The sequence below is a fragment of the Amphiura filiformis genome, chromosome 5 (assembly GCF_039555335.1).
Source record: "Amphiura filiformis chromosome 5, Afil_fr2py, whole genome shotgun sequence".
NCBI classification, from domain to species: Eukaryota; Metazoa; Echinodermata; class Ophiuroidea; order Amphilepidida; family Amphiuridae; genus Amphiura; species Amphiura filiformis.
The window spans coordinates 14,209,311-14,230,253 of NC_092632.1; the positions used below are offsets into that span (position 1 = coordinate 14,209,311).

At 34.5% G+C, this 20,943-nt stretch overlaps 1 protein-coding gene and 1 long non-coding RNA gene across 2 annotated transcripts; both read right to left on the reverse strand.

Annotated features, from left to right (window-relative positions):
• Positions 1-253: 253 nt before the first annotated feature.
• Positions 254-3,520, reverse strand: LOC140151658 (uncharacterized). The gene is made up of 4 exons (XM_072173992.1): positions 3,465-3,520; positions 2,299-3,354; positions 1,257-1,400; positions 254-625 (listed from the first exon to the last, which is right to left on the reverse strand). Exons 1-4 carry the CDS (start codon positions 3,518-3,520, stop codon positions 475-477), a joined length of 1,407 nt encoding a protein of 468 aa, XP_072030093.1. The 3' UTR covers positions 254-474.
• Positions 3,521-6,057: 2,537 nt separating this feature from the next.
• Positions 6,058-8,344, reverse strand: LOC140151811 (uncharacterized). Its single transcript, XR_011858965.1, has 3 exons — positions 8,215-8,344; positions 6,987-7,094; positions 6,058-6,094 (listed from the first exon to the last, which is right to left on the reverse strand). It is a non-coding gene; the product is annotated as an uncharacterized lncRNA (long non-coding RNA).
• Positions 8,345-20,943: the final 12,599 nt, after the last annotated feature.

Consider the following 20,943-nt stretch of genomic DNA (forward strand, 5'->3'; position numbering starts at 1 on the left):
CAAAGCACGGGCCTGCATATGGGTAGTGAACACCACGCATAGTGTACTTTCATGTAAGATGATTGTGTTCATTTTTCAGCCTATTTTATAAGTTGGCCTCAAATTTGACATGATCTGGTCAATGGGGGACAAAGGTGGCAAATTTGAAAAGAAAAAATATACAGTAAAAATAAAATAAAATAAAATACATAGGAAAATACACATCACAGAACATTAGACCATAGCGTAATGTTTGTATAAGGTAACAATTATAGTAACTAAATTTTCAGAAATGCCTCTTTTGGCCGCCATGGAGAAGATCATGTCACAAATGACCAAGCACCTGCACAAAGCTAATCATTTGAGTGAAAAACCAAAGCCAAGAATCAAAAGGAGAACTAAAAACATGTCTGTCACCATTGCCCACAAAGACATCGGAATATTAGCTCAGCCTTATGGTGCTATCTATAGGTATGCACCCTAGTTAATAATATTCTATACAGCACTACAAGGATCGCCATTTTCATCATATGAGATGCCTAGAACAGCTGCAGCACTTGCTCTTCTCTGCCGTGATGGGGTCTCTTCTTGGTGATTATCTTTCATCTCTGGGATTTCTTCAACTCTACTGCTCAGACTTACAGACCTGGGAAGAAAACAACAGAATTACACCAAAATCAAATGAAATAAAAATAAAAATCTAATGGTTACCAAATGACTGCCACCACATGTAAACATGTTGCATTGATGGGAAGTTGTAGAAAATGAGCAAATATGGGTCATCTTAAGGATATATATTAACTTCCAGAAGAAAACACACATTAATTATATGGGACAAATTACACTGATCAGAATATTTTCATCTGAACCAAATTGGACATAATTATGTTTTTGCATTGCTTTCTGTCACATTGTTTAACACCTGCCCTAAAACACAGTAAGTGATATTTGCAAAAATATTTGTTTCATTGTCTGATTTACATCAAGCAAATAAGGGTCTTTCAAAAATTTGCAAATGTTCAAAAGATTCACAATAAATACATTTTAGACACAAAACTAAAGTAAAAGTAGAGTAAAAGCTAGTAAAATAATTGTGTTTCTTTTTTCTTGCTTCTCATAAGACTCATGATATAAAAACTGCCATATTTAGCTTGAATGCATCAATCATTTCATATTTATACAGGAGGTTAAAAAAATTTCTAACAAACGAAATCTGCAAATTCTATGACTCATAAAATATGCAATATAAATTCCACCAAAAGCATGTTTTGACTTACTTCTTTAGTTTACATGATGATTCAGCATGCACCATGGCTGTTACTTTGTGTGTGTTGTGTGCTGGTGCAGGGTTATACACAGTGCTGGTGACAGGTGTAACAGGCTCATAGGGTGAGTCTTCATCAATAGGTTCCTCAGTTAGGCTATGTTTAGGTATCAGGTGGGTTATGTTGAATGGAGTGAAAATATGAGTGAGTTAGTGGTGGATGGCCAGTGCGCAATTAGTTAATGATCAACAGGTATGGGGATTGATTAAGATACAAAAGAGAAGGAGGAAGGAGAGAGAATAAAGAAAGGGAAGATGTGGGATGGGAAAGGAGGGAAGAGAGTGAAATATAAAGAAAAGAGGGTGAGATAAAAGGATGGACATATGGGAAGAAGAAAAATTAAGATGGATGATAAGTTGTTAGTAACACACTTCAATCAGCTATATTATGTAAAAATGTTATGTGTATAGTTGACTATATCTTACAAAGGAATGAACAACTTCAAGACTTTTATTAAGTTTTTAAAACTCACTAAGTATAATATTGACCATTATGCCACAAGAGCATATGCTCAGAATATCTCGAAGGAAGTAGATGCACTAGAAAGTCAATAAATAAAGTAAAAGAATATTCAATACACACTGTTAATGGATAAAAACTGGAAAATTCTGACAGAAAGAATGTTATCTATTTAAGGAATGAGAGCACAAACACTGCCCTCACTCCATCCAGAGGACGCCCACTCAAATCTGATACCACAAATTATACAGTATTAACTTAAGTGGAATTTATACCTGCATCCCAGCACCAATTGGCCTCTCTCTTGCTGCAGCTGTTCCCAGTTTGATCTCATCCTGGAAGACTGCAACCAGAGTGGGGCCACTTGGTAATGTGTATCAATGCCAAAATATAATTTGTTTATATACCAGATTTGAGTGGATCCAGCAAGGTATCTCCACTAGAGTGACACTGTTTTGTGCTCTCAAGATGGTGATGATCATTTAAGTCAAGGTTATATAAATTATTAAAACTAAATATACATCTTATGACTTACTTTCTTCTCCTGAAGATATTCTTGATGGAGCTAGTAATAGAGTTCTTCTTGACCATCTTTTCCTCCATCTCTTTAAGACTTAGTATCACTGCCTTCCTATTATCCTGCACTGATGTTCTCCTTTCCATAAATCTATCTATTTCAGTAGGTGTGGCGTCATTCCAGACATCCGTCAGCAGAACAGGAGAAGGCATATCTGGTGACACGGATGGTGTGCTCTTTCTTTTTGCAAGTGCATCTCTTTGGGGTGGTGGACTTGCCACCTGGAAATCTCTAAGAGTTTGACTTCTTTGCAATGGTTTGTCAACTCTACCAGGTGAATTTAGCATGACATCATGAGGACTTGGTGGTGGTTCATCAAAAACTGGCGATGAGGGTGCATCGCTAATAGGTGAGCTGAGAGGTGATCGATGACCATCTTTTCTCCGCCTCCTTGCTGGGTTATTTTCATTACTATGTTTTCTTGTTCGAGGCACAGAATTTGATGGTGTCGATGGGACATAAGAGGGCGCTTCTTCTTCTTCATCACTTTCTTCCTCCACATCCTCATTTTCTTCATAAATGAGGTAGTCAAGGTCTGATTGTGATTTGCGTCTGTCATTGTTTGTCTGTTGCATTTGCTCATAGTGTCTTGCATCAAGCCCTCTACCAAGCATGTATTGAACATTAGCTGCACCACTTCTTCTTGAAGATGAATGATGTTGTCCTCTATATACACCATCAGGAGGCATCATCTGTGGATGTCCATATATAAAAGCTGGTCCATTAGCTAACATAGGTGGTGATGGCATACCATATGAGCCAGCAATCTGTTGGTTGTACATCATTGGTTGATCATAACTCCAAGGTGCTGCTGTGGGAGGGTTTGTCATCAAACTCAGCGAACGCTTTTCAAGTTTAGGCCTAGACTTTGGTCTGGGTGTTGATTTACGAGTGCCGCTCTTATCAGAGTGATTGGTTTTGCTGCTTTTATTTGCATTGTCTTTTTGTTCAGTTCTGTTTGTTGATTTGGTTGATTTTATAGATTTGGTGGTTTTCAAGCATTCTTGCCAAGTTCTGAAACAGAAAAAGGATGAGAGAAACAATAGAATTAGATCATTTACCCATAACAATAAATATGGCAAAGTAATGTATCATCCATGCAACCTTACTATCATCATTCTCACTTTTCATAATCAAAATCAAGATGTTGGATGCCACAGGAAATCTTTTCACAATTCATGTGAAATATTTGGGCCAACATGTGTTAGATTTCAAGAATATGCATCTTGTTTTCCACTTAATCTATCATATGGTTCTCAATATAGGTTGTTCTTTCAAATATGACCCCCGTTAAGGAACTATGCCACTAATATCAGTAATCCTTATGACTAAAAATATGATGTCAGTATGAAATGACTGTTGCATCTAAACTAAATATAGCAGTCAATACAAAAATATGTCAGAAATATGCATACCTTTGTAGTGTAGCTATATTGTCAGTGGGTCCTCCATTGAATATATCTGGTGAATGGATGCCACTGTCTTTGGATCTCTTGCATGATGACACTTCACTGCTGCTTAAACTGACACTGGAAAGTTTCCTGCAGGAAAGTATGTACAAAAGCAGGTGTATAGTAAAATGGGGTCTCACCCTTCTATCTGTTGTACATCAATTCGATATGATTTAGCATATGTAATTTGGAATTTGGACATTACTGCATGGAAGATCTGGAATGTATTTAAATTTAAGGGTCTTTTGGTATTATACAAAAAAATATTTTGTGACTTGTTTGAAAGGCTGTTTGTTGCAGTCTCAATATGCACTGGCAGAGTGAAATTGCCCAAATTTTTTGCCCAAATTGGATCATTATAATGAGAAAATACTTCATTTGGTGCACAAAGAGTGAACAATCATTTAACAAATTTGATTACAAAGGTCTATAGTTCCCTACCTTGATGCTTGAGGGTCATCAAGCACAGCATTGACATTGGAGATGAAATCACTCAATTGTCTCAAACAATGCTCTACATGGAAACAATCTGGATGAGCTGAGTCTGTACATTTGGATAATTTCTGTGAAGAAATAATAAACATAAAACAAATCAATGAGAAAATCTTTCATTAACTTGATAAAAAATAGTTTTAGTCTTCTGGTCCAAATGGAAAACAAAAGTTTGTCATAAGGGCAATATCTATATTACATAAGGTTTGATATCAAAACATTGTGTTCAAGAATATTCTGAACTCAATTTCAAATATACTTCTTTAATCATTTTATTTAAAACTTGAATATTATTTTATAGAGGACCACTGCTACAATCATTAATTAATGTTTCTAACAAAACATTGCATAATTGTCAATTCTAGACCTTAATAATACCAACAGCTATATCACACTGAATATACACATAATATTTGTAGCTATTTTTAAATTATATTTTCTTTTCTTTATCAGATTTTTCATCTTTTTCTGCATTTATTGGTAATTTTTATTCTATAAACTGTATATTTGAGGGTGCTAAATTTATATACATATGTTTTTAATTTAATTTAGCTCAATAATATGAGTTATTTCTTTAATTTCATTAAAAAGGTGTTTGAAAATTGCTATATGTTACTCATTTTATGAGCCTTTAATTTCATGATAAAAAGTAGTTTGAAAATTGCTATGTTATTCATTTTATAGACCCTCCCTCGGGTCCATGGAGAACGACTGGTAATGTAGATTTTAAAATTTTAGCGTTCAATGTAGGAGGTGTGATTAGTGTAGTGGCATCAATTTTGTAGAAAGAGGAATTGGTTTTGGGCGCTGGGAAGTGGTTTTGGTCGCTGTGTATTTAGAATCGGGGGGGGGGGGGTGAAGGACTATGGCATATTTTGATAGGCTATTATGTAATTATGTATCGGTCCATTATCCAGGCCGGACCGAACCGAGACTGTGGGACAGTCTATTCATTTTAATGTTTTATGCCATTATATAAGTGTCTAGATCTTGTAAAGATGCAAACAATATTTAAGATAAATAGTGCCATCAGTGTTCATCTTTACTTCAAAATGAATACAGTTCTACATGCCATCAAACAACCATGGTTGTTAATTACCATTACTAAATTGCAAAATACCTCTGCTTATTGATGTTAAAATCTGTAAGTCCCTGACATACTTGTTTAGAGAGTCATGAACTTTTTATGTGTCCATTTTCTTATGCCAAGATATCTCAATTTCATTATTGGTATGATTGGATCAAGTCACATATGTGACAGCATTTGCTTCATGGGGGCCAAATGTGGCATTTTTGAAAATTGAGTTCCTATAATTATTACCTTAGGCCATTTTAATTAAATCCTGTGTCTCAAAGCTTGTGAGAAATTGAAAACCTAATGCGGAATGCGAGTTTTTTGTATTGTATCTTTTTATGTTTATTTTTTTTATGTGTCAGTTATGTGTCATAGTTCAGGATTTCGGACAAGAATTTTGTGCAAAAATTATCGAATGTTGCAAATGTTGGAATAGTAGACAAATAAAGTCACTGCTACAAACTATTATTCTTCTCTTTTATTGTTTTCGTGTCCAAAATTTGCCAAAAAATCTGAAACTTATGATCAAATATAAATTTTGGGTTTTATTTTTGCCTTTTTGTTTAAAAAAATAAAAATAAAAAGACATAAAAAATGAATTTTTTGGTATAATAATTCTCTAACTAAGTAAACCATTACTTACCTTTAAACACATAACATAGTTTGGAATTCTCTGTATAGGTGCCATAAGGTAAACAGTAATATCAGACTCTTTGCTACATCTAGATAGTTGATTCTGAGGCAAATAAAATGGGAAGAACAATGAAATATACATTCAAGTAGGAGGATTATATAATGAAATGATAACAAACCATGTCAAATATCATTCTGTTCACACTTCTCATCTTAGATATATAATGCAATTTTAGGTTGTTCAAAATTAGCGTGGTACAATATTGGACCTATAATTACTGCCCCTAAATGCTTGACAAATTTTTGTAAATAGGGGCCCTTGTTAACCCAAATAATCATAAAGAGTCGCACATTCCACGTTTTCACTTTTTACATACTTATCTTTTTATCAAAACAAATTCTAGTACATGTATTGTTGGTCACTTACAGATAACAAAATGGAATATTTTAGTTTAGCATAGATGAATTAAAACTATTTGACTAGGTAAAAAGCATAATAAACATATGACCTTTTTTTCTGCAATACTCTGGTTCTGGTGTTTATGTTGCATCCATATGCTATCATCAGTAGATAGCATTCTTTGTTGAATGATATTTATAAAACTGATAACTAAACCAAACATCAAATTTACTATAAAGTAATTCATTTTCATATGAGTCACAGGGCCATCATGTTGACCCGGACAAAGTCCAAATTTTGCATAGGGAGCCCCATTGGTTCAAGAGAGGGGTTAAGGAAGCCATCCATATCAGGGCCAACCAATCAGCTCTGAACAAGGATGGAGGGCCCTACAAGTTACCAAAGGTCTACGACCCGATCATTACATCACACTTGAAGTGTGCTAAATCTGGTCATTCAGCTGACGAAGGCTGTATATATCAGCTGAAAATTATGGAAGGTAACTATTTTTGTATTGAGATCAAGAGTTAAAAGTTTTCCATATATTTATTTTGATTATCTTTACCTAAAATGAAGGCTATTCATTTATACTTACCTTCAAAAAAGCTTGAAATGTGGGAGACTTATTGGTCTGTTTTGACAGTGCTGATAAACTTCCCGAAAAATTCTGGAGATATTTACCATAGAGCTGCAAAAATTCACCCTATACCAAAAAAAAAAAAGCAGATCAAGTTGTAAATGTTATTGTTGTGAGTAACAATAGGGATCTACGTATTTACAAAAATTCTTCAAGAAATGTGTAATAGAATTGTATTTTGCACCACAAATGCGTAAAATATATTGATGAATCTGAAGCTAATATTATATGTGTGATTTGGATAACACTTTCTATCATGTATGCCAACAACGAGGAGCACGAGGAGCAATACCTCCATGCCTGTGCGTCTGTGCTTATAATTTTCGGCAAGGTTCTTCAGCGGTCTGCTGATTTGGCACTGTTTGTACCATAAACACAATAGTGAGATTCTGATTGGCAAATTGAATTACATGACACATCATCATCACATCAGCACCTCATTCACCAATCAAGCTGTGTAGCAACATGTGAGTTCACAGTTGGCCACTGAAGATGAGAGTACACAAAAGACAAAACTTTACCCATTTCTAGGACCACTTTTGGTAAAAATATCATAGTTTGCACACATTTTCTAAAATCAGTATCTTTGATTATACCGCAAACCAAGGGCAGATCTCAGTGGCCTTACTTTCCAATTATTTGCATACATAGTGCCCGGTGGGTTCAGTCTTCACTGACAATGTGTACGCATGATGGTTCCAATTAGGGGTACTTTTCAAGAAATGTCCGCGGATTGGGGTGTCCAAATTAGGGGTGTTTTGGAGCAAAATTGTCCTTGATATGAAAAATAGGGTGTATTTCTAGGACTTTCGTCCGCGTTTTACCGGTACAGTTTTCGTTATTGTCCTCATTTCCCTGTGAAATAGGGGGAAAATTCAAAAGCGTCCTTGAAATGGTAAAAATAGGGGTATTTATTTCGGAAAAATTTCCTTGATTCCTCGTGATAAGGGGGTGAAATGAAAATGCGTCCTCAAAATGATAAAAATAGGGGAGGTATTTGGGGGCAAATTGTCCTTGATTTCGCGCAAAATAGGGGGTAAAATTGCTGCAAATGTCCTCGATTCCCCGTGAAATAGGGTCATTTTAAAATCCTGGAACGGTCATACGTCCTACCTTTAAATACAAACTGAACCCACCGGGACATAGTGGCCTTATCCCCCCTGTATCCACCTGCCAGACATCTTACCCCATCAGCACTGGTTAATCTTGCAAAGATATCTCCCAGCATGCCTTGGTATTTCCAGTGAGACAATCTGCTTTCCAATGTGCTGAGTAATGATGTGTGCTTCTGTAACAATTTATTCAGGCAAGGAGGGAACATCATGCTGGAATGGAAAAACGTTTTTAAATATGAAGAAACTATGGCATACTGTAAGGTATTTTCAATGTGAAAGGTTAAAAAATATGATTAAAACTTCAGCAAGTATTTGCATTACTAGAGCTTCTCTGAGCAAAATTTTACTTATTTCAGATATCAGTGTTTTGTTTTTCATATGAAAAAATTAAGAAATATGAATGAATGAAGAAAGTCACAAACTATGCGGGGGAAGTAAACCCATGATCTTGATGAATTATAGACAGACAGTCTACCAACTAATAATAAGCTAATAAGTTACCTGGGGAGGAACAACAATATCATATTCTACAGTGACTGTCCATTTTCACTTGTTAAAAAAGAAGTTAAAAATCTCCTATATACCAAATTTGCGGGGAGAAAAGAAAAAGAAAAAGGCTCTAACAAAACCATTCATTAACACTGGTTCAGATTTTTAGCTTTATTCCCGTCTCATTCATTATTTGTTTCTTACTTGATGTCTGACAAGAGAGTTGTGCTTCAGCAATCAATGGGTTAACAATCTTTTCCTTCAAGAAACTCAGCTGTGAGACATAGGTCTTCTCTGATGATAACAGCTCTTCGCAATTTGTAACCTTCGACCTGTAAAATATATAATTAAAATATGAAACAATTCTCAACAATTGACAGTTATTTTGGATATAACTTAACTGATATACAAATCTAGACAGGCCTTTTTTTACTTTGGAAGAGCATTAAACTACAAAAAATCAAACAAGTAAATGAAAAGGGACACCTTTCACATCTCAGCAGTTCAGTTGCAGGTTGTAACTTGATGTTAAACATCTTTTGGTAACATGAAGTAATGGATCACAAAATAAGATCTGTCTCTATCTTTTCAATGTTTACAATCAATAACAAATAATAAATTCATCCGAAAAACAAAAACAAATTGAAAATATCAAAATTCCCTCCAAGGATTTTATTGTTGGGCTAATTTGACCATTTCTGGACTGAAACCTCTTTTTCCTTAGCTGGAAACCTTAGCTGGAAACACTGGACAACATAGTTTAAAGATAAATGTTGAGCACATCCTTTAGTTGTAAACACCCTTAAAATAAAACATAATTGCAAATATCTGCTAAACTAACTTACCATCATTTGGTGAGACACCTTCAAAGTCTTTCTTGGTCAAAGTACCACCCTAGAAATAAATAAATTTAAGTTTGTGAGCAATTAAAGTTTGAATGTTCCATCCTAGAAATAAATAAATTAAAGTTTATGATCAATTAAAGTTTACATTAAAGTTTAAATGTACCAGTCTAGAAATGAATAATTTAATGTTTCTGATCAATTAAAGTTTAAATAAAAGTTTTTTCTATACGATTTTGAAACTTTAAAATTTTGTATGCTTACAGTTATTTGGTCTTTTTTCTCTGAGACAATGATATAGATCAATATAGGTATATAGGTATATATATACAATCTCAGTTTGGCCTTTTAAAGGCCAAAATAAAATAAAGAAATAAAATAAAGAAATAAATAATATTTAAAAATAAAGAATTAAAATAATTTGCATCCCATTTCTGAGCAACAAATTTAAAAAATATAATTCTGCAAGTTACTGGAATTTTTGTGAGTAGTTGGAAATCAGAGGTTGGAAATGATGCTCTATCAAGAGGTGGCAGGAAACAATTGCGCCTCCAGTGTTAAGAAGCTGTGCAATAATTATGAGCCGCCCCCCGGGGGTAAAATTTCCAAACAGCTCGCCAAAAATCACTTGCCCCTACCCACCTCTCAGCCCACCAAAAATTGCTTGCCCCCCCCCCTTACACATTTTTGCATAAAGGCGCAGGATTGGTCACTGCACAAATAGCCTTCAATTGCAAGAAAGTGTGCAATTTGTATAAATAGCACAAATTGCACAAATAGCCAGTTGCTTAAGCAATTTTCACAAATTGCATAAATAGCCACAGTTAGTGCAATTGATGCAATCTATGTCGGACAAATTCCATAAATAGCCACAGTTGTTACAATTTGTGGAACTTATTTCAGTAAATTGTACGAATAGCCTACAGTTGCAGAAAAGTGTGCAATTTGTACAAATAGTAGGCCTACATATAACACAAATAGCCATGTACGTAAGCAATTTTTACAAATTGTAGAAATAGCCACAGGTGTTGCAATTTATGCAATTTATAAAAGCAATGAGGATAATATCTGAGTTGCTTCCAGTAAGCGCTATTTGTGCAATTTGTGCAATTGGTGGAAAGAAAATTTAGGAAGAATGATACGTACAAGGATGTTTATAAGCAAAAACAAATCCGTCAACCACCCTAACTACGGTTACACTTCAACTTTTCCGGGCTCGCGCTCCGCCATTTATTTCGAAAACCGCTTTCATACTGAATCTGAGGCATCGCCGTAGCGCTGTCCTATTGCTTTCGAGAACCGCCTTATTACAAACCGATAAAATTTAAGGAAGAATGATACGTACAAGGATGTTTAGAAAGAAACAAACAAGTCCGAAAACCGCCCTAACACTAACACTAAACTTTTTGGGGCTGCCTTAATCATCATCGTCATCATCATCATCATCATCATCCTCATCATCATCATCATCATCATCATTAGGATAATTAGACTCCCAAAATAGCGCTGTCCCATTGCTTTCGAGAACCGCCTTATTACAAACCGAGAAAATTTAAGGAAGAATGATACGCACGAAGATGTTTAGAAAGAAAAAAACAAGTCCGAAAACCGCCTAACTACGGTAACACTCAACTTTTCGGGGCTCCCAGAATTTCAATAACGCTAATAAAATGACACCTTCATTCATTTTTGTCATTATGCTTAGGCTTGGTTGGGGGAATGCTAATACACAAAATTTCCCGGTTGATTTAGCCCTAATAGCGTAATCATCGTCGTCATCATCATCATCATTATCATTATCATTATCATCATCATCGTCGTCGTAAACATCATCATCATCATCATCATCATCATCATATTCATCATTATCGGAGTCATCATCATCTAGGCATCATATCGGAGTCATCATATACTAGGCATCATCATTATATCCAATTCACCATCCGAGTCATAGTTAATTTGAGGCATCGGCATCTTGTCATCCTCATCATCATCATCCTAGGCATCATACAGCAAGTCCCGCCGGCGAGTTAAGATTTTTACGGCAAGTCCTGCCGGCGAGTTAAAATTTTTACCACAAGGTTTGCCAGCGAGTCATAATTTACAGCAAAGTCCTGCCAGCGAGTTACAACAAGTCCCATAAGCGATTAAGATTTTTACCAAGTCAATTCGCTTTTGAAACAGTGGACTTTTTTTAATTGCATAAATTGCACAAATTACTGACGGCTAGAAGGGACTTGGCGATCAATGTCATAATTGCTATTATAGTCGGCACCTTAAAGCCCTTTCCACCAATTGCACAAATTGCACAAAATATCATTGGAAGCAACTAGGATATGAGAAAAATAATCTAAGTTCAAAATTGCATAAATTGCATAAATTGCTGACGGCTAGAAGGGACTTGGCGATCAATGTCATAATTGCTTATATAGTCGGCACCAATTGCACAAATTGCACAACTAGCGATCATTGGAAGCAACTAGGATATGTGAAAAATAATCTAAGATCAAAATTGCATAAATTGCACAAATTGCTGACGGCTAGAAGGGACTTGGCGATCAATGTCATAATTGCTTATATAGTCGGCACCTTAAAGCCCTTTCCACCAATTGCACAAATTGCACAAATAGCGATCATTGGAAGCAACTAGGATATGAGAAAAATAATCTAAGTTCAAAATTGCATAAATTGCACAAATTGCTGACGGCTAGAAGGGACTTGGCGATCAATGTCATAATTGCTTATATAGTCGGCACCTTAAAGCCCTTTCCACCAATTGCATAAATTGCACAAATAGCGATCATTGGAAGCAACTAGGATATGAGAAAAATAATCTAAGATCAAAATTGCATAAATTGCACAAATTGCTGACGGCTAGAAGGGACTTGGCGATCAATGTCATAATTGCTTATATAGTCGGCACCTTAAAGCCCTTTTTCCACCAATTGCACAAATTGCACAAATAGCGATCATTGGAAGCAACTAGGATATGAGAAAAATAATCTAAGTTCAAAATTGCATAAATTGCACAAATTGCTGACGGCTAGAAGGGACTTGGCAATCAATGTCATAATTGCTTATATAGTCGGCACCTTAAAGCCCTTTCCACCAATTGCATAAATTGCACAAATAGCGATCATTGGAAGCAACTAGGATATGAGAAAAATAATCTAAGTTCAAAATTGCATAAATTGCACAAATTGCTGACGACTAGAAGGGACTTGGCGATCAATGTCATAATTGCTTATATAGTCGGCACCTTAAAGCCCTTTCCACCAATTGCACAAATTGCACAAATAGCGATCATTGGAAGCAACTAGGATATGAGAAAAATAATCTAAGTTCAAAATTGCATAAATTGCACAAATTGCTGACGGCTAGAAGGGACTTGGCGATCAATGTCATAATTGCTATTATAGTCGGCACCTTAAAGCCCTTTCCACCAATTGCACAAATAGCGATCATTGGAAGCAACTAGGATATGAGAAAAATAATCTAAGTTCAAAATTGCATAAATTGCACAAATTGCTGACGGCTAGAAGGGACTTGGCGATCAATGTCATAATTGCTTATATAGTCGGCACCTTAAAGCCCTTTCCGCCAATTGCACAAATTGCACAAATAGCGATCATTGGAAGCAACTAGGATATGAGAAAAATAATCTAAGTTCAAAATTGCATAAATTGCACAAATTGCTGACGGCTAGAAGGGACTTGGCGATCAATGTCATAATTGCTTATATAGTCGGCACCTTAAAGCCCTTTCCACCAATTGCACAAATAGCGATCATTGGAAGCAACTAGGATATGAGAAAAATAATCTAAGTTCAAAATTGCTTATATGGCCAGTACGTTAAAGCCCTTTGAACCCTTGTCTTTTGCATTTACTTCTAGCTATTTGTGCTATTTGTACAATTTATATATGTGGCGAAATGGAAAATTTCCCTATACCTTAAGTATAGGAAATTTACTAAAACAACCAATCCTGCGACTTTCTCCATTTTTGGAATCCCAATTTACAAACCTTAAATGGTCTAGATACATGTTGCAAGTGCAGCGAGCAGGAAAAAGTGCATATTTAAGCATTTCCGTACTGTTTTCCTAAGCCTTTTAGAGCATTAATTTTATTTAAAAGGCGCCCCCATGTATGTGTGCCAAAATTGCTTCCCCCCCCCATTCTCAGCTTGCCAAAAAATTGCTTGCCTCACCCTTTCGGCTCGCCAAAAATTTCTTGCCCACACCCCCAATTTTACCCCCCCCCCAGGCTCATAATTATTGCACAGCCCCTAAATGTGCCGAGCTCATGGATCTTGGACATTCTCTTGAATGTTAATTTCCTGAAAAACCATCACTGAATCCACACCTGTTGCACATAATGCACATATATGTTCTCGCATAGTGCATTAAAAAACTATAATACATATCCAACAGGTTATCATGACAAAGCCTAGATATTTATCTGAATAACTTATTTCTGATATACAGATATATGGCCTCCTTATTACATTATATCTGCTTTCCTATTTCATCAATCATAATGACACTTCACCTCATTTGAATTTAGTACAATGATAAATAACTAATACACAAGATATTATAATACCAGTGAGTCATATTTTTGCCTACAAACACCACGCCTATAGCGTAAAAATAAAATCTGTGTAATTTTCAAACAAAATTGTAAGCCTAATGATTATACAGTGAGACTGTGCATATGATTAACTAAAGCGGAATAAACAGAAACATGTGACGGCTACCCACTCAGTCATAATGCACTTGGTACCACATAATAACGTAATAATTGCGGCAGCTGTTTCGTCTTTCAAATTGTGAAATAATTCATTTGTCTGTAAGAGGGTATTCTTTTCATAATTGAGCTATTAACTGATTGAAATGCAGTGTAGGCCTATGATAGGTTCTACCTACAAATTGTTTTTCAATGACATATTTGCAGAGAATATTAAGTATATGCATGGAATATAATTAAATCATTATTTTTTTTACTATTGATGCCAAAAGCATGTTTATAATTTAATGTTTTTTATGATTATTTTCAAGGACTCATTAATGCAATTTTTTTCCGCTAATCTGGTTCTCTGAACAAATCAATGATATAAAGTGTAGTGACGTCTGTATAACATTTTTTATACTTGGGATATAAATTAATAAATTGGTTATGCACGCTGGCAATATAGTATATACTCGGATACAGACCTATCGCTCACATTTAACATTTAAAATAATGTTAAATCAATAATAAATGCCCCAAGATTTGGTTGCTATGTACATTGCTAAGGAAACACATGTTGGCAGTTGGGTGCATGTTGCATATCTTCCTCGTATTGGAATTGAAAAAAAAGGGAAAAGGCTATTTTAATTTACACCAGATTCATATAAATTGTATCACCTGATTTAACACTTTTAAGATAAATTATCCTATAATTCAGATGGTTTGTATACTGAGTTTATTAGTTTTGTTTCTGGAAGTGAAAAGTGGCCACAAAAACAGGCATACAATTATACTTTCCTGTTGGTCCTAAACACTGTAATTGTAAGTACATATTGCTGCTATTTTTTACACAAACTTTTATTCTGATGGAATTTACCACACTGATTATATTTTTGATTTTATATTTTTCATTTGTTTTTCATTTTGCTTGTTGTGAAGTCCTTTCAATATATGAAAGAAAATAATAAAATTCCAAATATCAGAAGTGCAAAGTTTGTTTTGACCATATTTACACTTAAACTAAACAAGCTTTCTTCCATATAGCTATTACATAATGGTAGATGGTATGTATTGTATTGTCAACACTAAAGACAAAATGTTTTGATTCCTGAACTAATAGTACATATCCTATTGATTACTTCTGCATACCACTTGTACTAACATGCACTATTTGCTTAGGCTACTATGTGTTAGTACCTTAGGGTAACTTCAACCTCTTCAATATGGTTTTTGTTTAACTACAATTGTTGTATGATTGAGGTTTTACACCATCCTCAATCATATACAATAATATATCTAGCACCTTATGTGACATGTACAAGACTACAAGTGATACTTTTAACATAGTATTTTGATCAGGGTGATCATTAATTTGCATTTTCATATCCAATATGTGACCATCCACCACAACTGAGCCCGGATGTCTCCAGTGCCACTATTGAGATATGCTCCATTGAACTTAACAATAAACAATAGGAAACAAAGGATTTATTGACTGTTTTATTGATTTTTCACTACTTAAATGTCAAGTACTATAGACATGATATACATCATTTTAAAGCGAATTTCAAGCAGAATATTTTGGTTGAATATCTCAAAAATGATGATTCGCGACTTCAGGGGCTCAGTTGTGCTGGATGGTCACATATGATTATTTATAAGGACACACTGAACTAAAAATTACCTCTTTCCCATCTGGAAGTTGAGCCAAGATATCATGCAGGTCATCTGAATCACTGGATGCAGTAGCATCTTGTCCCTGCTGATGGTTCTTGTACTTCTGACGTAGAGTGCGGTTACCCATTCTCAGCATGTGATTGGCTGCTTTGGTTGCTGATGAATCTGAATCGGTGTCACATGGAGGTGACATGGTTCCTATGGTGATGGTGTATGAAAACAAAAATGAAAATGAATCATGATTTTTCATTATATTGGTTATTATATTTGCCAGGCATATCTGTACACATTTATATCATCATTGTCATTGCCATCATCATTATTATCATAGTTATTTTTATTATTAATATCATTATTGATATTATTATCATCATTATCAATCTTATAATTATCTTTATCATTATTGTAATGATGACCACACCATTCTTCACATACTTTAATTACCTTACATTATTATTATCATCGTCATCATCATTATTATTATCAGGAAAAGCAATATTTCTAGTTGGAAATATTACCAAAATAAAAGCAAAATTAAGATTAAATTCACAATGATTCGAAAAGGAACTGAAGATCAGATACAATTCAAATTGGCTAAAAGTTGATAATTAAATGAAAAATCCATGCCTATATATCTCTGTAGCCTCATGAAAAATATTTTAATTAAAAACATACATATGTTCAGAAGAAAACAAAACCACAGATATTCAGAATATCCATATATTGAAAATGAAATTAGCAATACAAATTTGGTCTACACTCTTTCAATTATTACCGCAGCCCACAAGCAACACAGCGTTTGACAAACTAATAAAAGTAATTACTTCAGCATATACAATTGTAATACCAATAGCATCCAGCCATAATCATGATAATGGGTGCACAAGAAGCATTTTATTATTTTAATTGGACATTGATTAAAGGTTGATTAATCAAGTAGATCTTGTTTTGGCAATTTAAGAAGACAATAGTATGATTGTCTGTCAATTTTATAATGGTCAAAAAGGGAAAAATAGCAACTGCAGAGCTACAATCTCAGAAAATATTGTTCGAACACTTTAAAGGCCTTATTGGAAATAGTCCCCCTTCTACCCCCGTACAATGTTGGCATACCCAATATGCTCATCTTCACATATCTTCTCCCAACATTGATTGGTGGGGAAAGGGAGGGATATGCTTAAGATGAACATTGAGAGAACTCTATTATAAATCTTAGTTTCCAGTGACTCATATAGCGTCGCACTATACTAAGATGAACATGGGAATTACAGTGGGTGTTCGAACACATTTTTTCCGGGATTGTCTACAAAATTGCTTAGCAAAATCATCTGATTTTAGTTTTTGGACAATAACTCTGCAGTTACGGAATCGATTTTAATGCAATTTGGCACACATGTTAGAAACATAATTTGCTATCATCCCACAAAATATGGAGGAAATCAATGAATGTTTTGATAGCGTTCTGTTAGTATAGATTTAACATAGCGTTTTGTACACACAAATACAGGCCTAAATTATTTATGTGCCATGTTTATTGAGCATATGTACATGTGGTATAATTAATTTAGAGAAGGTGTTAAAATTTTATATTCAGCTAAAAACAGACAATACTCGTAAATTTAATGTTATGTATTTAAATGTCACAAATTTACCACTATGTGATAAATCGGAGGGGGGGGACGAGAGAGAGAGCGAGTGATAGGAAGGGAGAGATACGCACAGGCTATGCACATTTATTGTTTTTAAAAACATTACTTGACCAACATTTAAGAAAATCAGCCTAATGTGTGAAATTGTGTTCATTAAACATTTTAAATACATCATGGTTAGGATGGTCAAATGGTGAATCATAACGATTTACACACATAGACAAGCACGCATTTCCAACGATTCACCATATAATAGAAAAGTAAATCCTATTATTCTTTATGTTTTGTGGTCAACCGTGCATAATGTGTGTTTTCAATGGGGAGATGTGCAATGATTTACCTTTACCATGAATAGGCTTTCACACTTTCAGTGTACACAGTTATACCCACTGAAGAGACAACGCAAATCAAGTTTAATGAAATGTGCCAATTTGAGATTGCATAGGCCTAATAAAAAAAGGTCATTATCTATAATGCTCATAATGATCGGTGTTTGTTTAACTGAAAAACAACATTTTTGAATTGTTTATATTTTCTTTCTTTTTTCGATCAAAAATAATGACAATCATGAAATAACCCTGAACTTGCACACCAATCATTGACCATGTTAGTTGAAATATTATTGATTGATGTGTCCTATACATTGCGCATGTGTTTCTTAATGTAAAATTGGACTTGAACTTGAAACATATTGAACAGCAAGTGACATTTGCAATTTTTATTCTTCCTTCTTTTTTAATGCATTATTTTCCGTTTACTTAGATTTTTTGTTTTATCTTCTTTTATTTAATTTTGGCATTTTCTTTCCTATTTTGTGTTGGATTTGTTTCTTTGTTTCTTATATCTTTCATTATTGTTTTTTTTGTGGGGGGTCTTTAATGACTTCTTTTTCTTTTTCTTTGCTTGAAATCTTTGAAGTTTACTTTTGTTGGGTCAGGAATTACTGGTTTGGAAGGAGAAGTTTGGCAATGCATTGGACATAGGGTGGTAGATGTCGTTGCATTATTTTGCTATCTGCTGCAGATAGCATTGACAAATTTGCATCCCACATCCGTGTGATGTTTGATTGACGGTGCCCTTAGTGTTATAGCAAATATAAAAGATGGTCCATGATTGTCCAAAAACATTGTCAAGTTTTTAGCTATTCAAATTGCTATGTTTTAAACTGTTTGGGGATATGTATCAGGTATTTTACGTCTTATTCGACTTAAATTATTCAAAATTTGATGAAAATATATGTTTAAAGTGACCGATCCCTGAAATATTTGTGGCTGTAATGTAATATTATTTATTGCATGTGTTCCTTATTATATATCAACTAACATGTCCAAGTTTCATTTGAATCGCTCTACTGGATCTGAAGTTATGATCCCAAATGTGAAGAAGCAAACACTGATTTTAGAATTCCTCAGACAATCTCAGAAAATATTGTTCGAACACTTTAAAGGCCTTATTGGAAATAGTCCCCTTCTACCCCGTATAATGTTGGCATACCTAATATGCTCATCTTCACATATCTTCTGCCCACATTGATTGGTGGGGAAGTGGGAGGTGATATGCGTAAGATGAACATTGAGAGAACTCTATTATAAATCTTAGTTTCCAGTGACTCATATAGCGTACGCACTATACTAAGATGAACATGGGAATTACAGTGGGTGTTCGAACACATTTTTTCCGGGATTGTAGATATTATTCACAAATTATTTGATTTGATTTGTATAGGTTTCAAAAACACAATATACAAATGTTACATTCTGATATGAGCAACAAATAATTATATTATATCTTTTGTAATGCAAATTCATTAATTGTTTTATTTGTTTACTTATGATATCCAATATTTATGAAAATAGGTATTTAATATGGCACAGAACATTGTTTAACTCTATATCCACATTTATTTATCAAACATACAATATTTTATTGCAAAAATATCTTGCTAAAAAAAGGGTAACATGAATGGTTGTACAGGTGGCCGTACTCTTTTTCCCTACTACTTAGAGAACAAACAAAAATTTTGACGAAGCCCTATAAAGAGAGTGCTTTCGTAATGAAAGTTTGAAAATGAAAGTTTGAAATGTCAAAAATTCCAACCTGAAAGATACATTTTTGACTGATATTTTAACTAGTTTTTAAAAATGCAAGCTTTGGTCCCCCCCCCCCAAGAAAGGACCCCCCTCATTGAAATAGTTCATTAAAATCTTGGTTTGTTGCCTTATTTGAGTGAAACTTGGCCCATCTGGCTCAAAATATAGCACAAAATCAACTAAAATTGGTGACGTGCATTTTCCTTTTATTTCCATTTCAGATAAAAAAATTCACCCACATGTACATTTTTACATTATCTTGTGCATGTACAGTTTGTACTTTGTATTGGTATTTTTTAGACTCCCCTCCCCTCTTACAATTTGTAGATGTCATTAAGTTGAACAAAACCTACTACTAGCAACCTATATCATGCTACTATACGCCCGGACTATACGGTACATACCTGTGATTGTATCAGGTAATGAATCCATGAATGGTTGCAGCATTGGTGACACTCTTTTGCCTCGGGTACCTTCCCATTCACTCTTACAGCTGTCTCCATTACTGTGGGGTTTGCCAGAGTCAGAATTATTGTTATCACTGTCTGCTGCAGATGGCTTGTGTTTAGATCTAGGAAATGTGCATTTATTTAGTTGTACACATTTATGTGCATGAAAAGAAAAGGACAGTGTTTGTAATATATTGAAAAATAAAATGTTTCAGGATTTACATTCGGCAGATAGCTGTGGTAACTTATACCTGAATGTTGATTGAACATTCCTGATTCAGAGCATTTTTTAATTTCAAGAAAATGGCTTTTAATCCAGCTTCAGGAGTATTTTGTGATTCTAGCATCCTCTTTTTATGACCTTTTTCAATAGATATCCACGAAAAAAAAACGTATTCCCCATATTTCAGTTGATTCTGATTTAGCATTTTAAAGTTATGCATGATGTGTATTACACTGCTTTATAGACCACTGTGTTGAATTACATTGTAGTATACCAGAACGTAATTCAAATTTGGGGATATTTTTGCTAAAGGAATTACCGTCGGCAAGAAATAAAAGATTATTTGGCCAGGGGTTTCCAGTGGTATAAAAATTTCAACTTATTTGAGAAAAGTGGGTGGGGGGATGAGGCTGTGTATCACGAATGCCCCTTTAACAAAATTCACGTTACATAAAAATACAACCTTTTGAGCTAAAAAAACAGCTTAACAGCTAAATCACCTTGGAACAAAATAGCTTAAAATAGCAATTTCTGTGTACCTATGCACATTTGTCTGAATACAGTCATGGGAGATGGTCATCACATAGACTCTATAAGGGATGTCACCTGAAAGTTTTGCTGGTAAACATGCTGGTAAACACACACACTTAGAT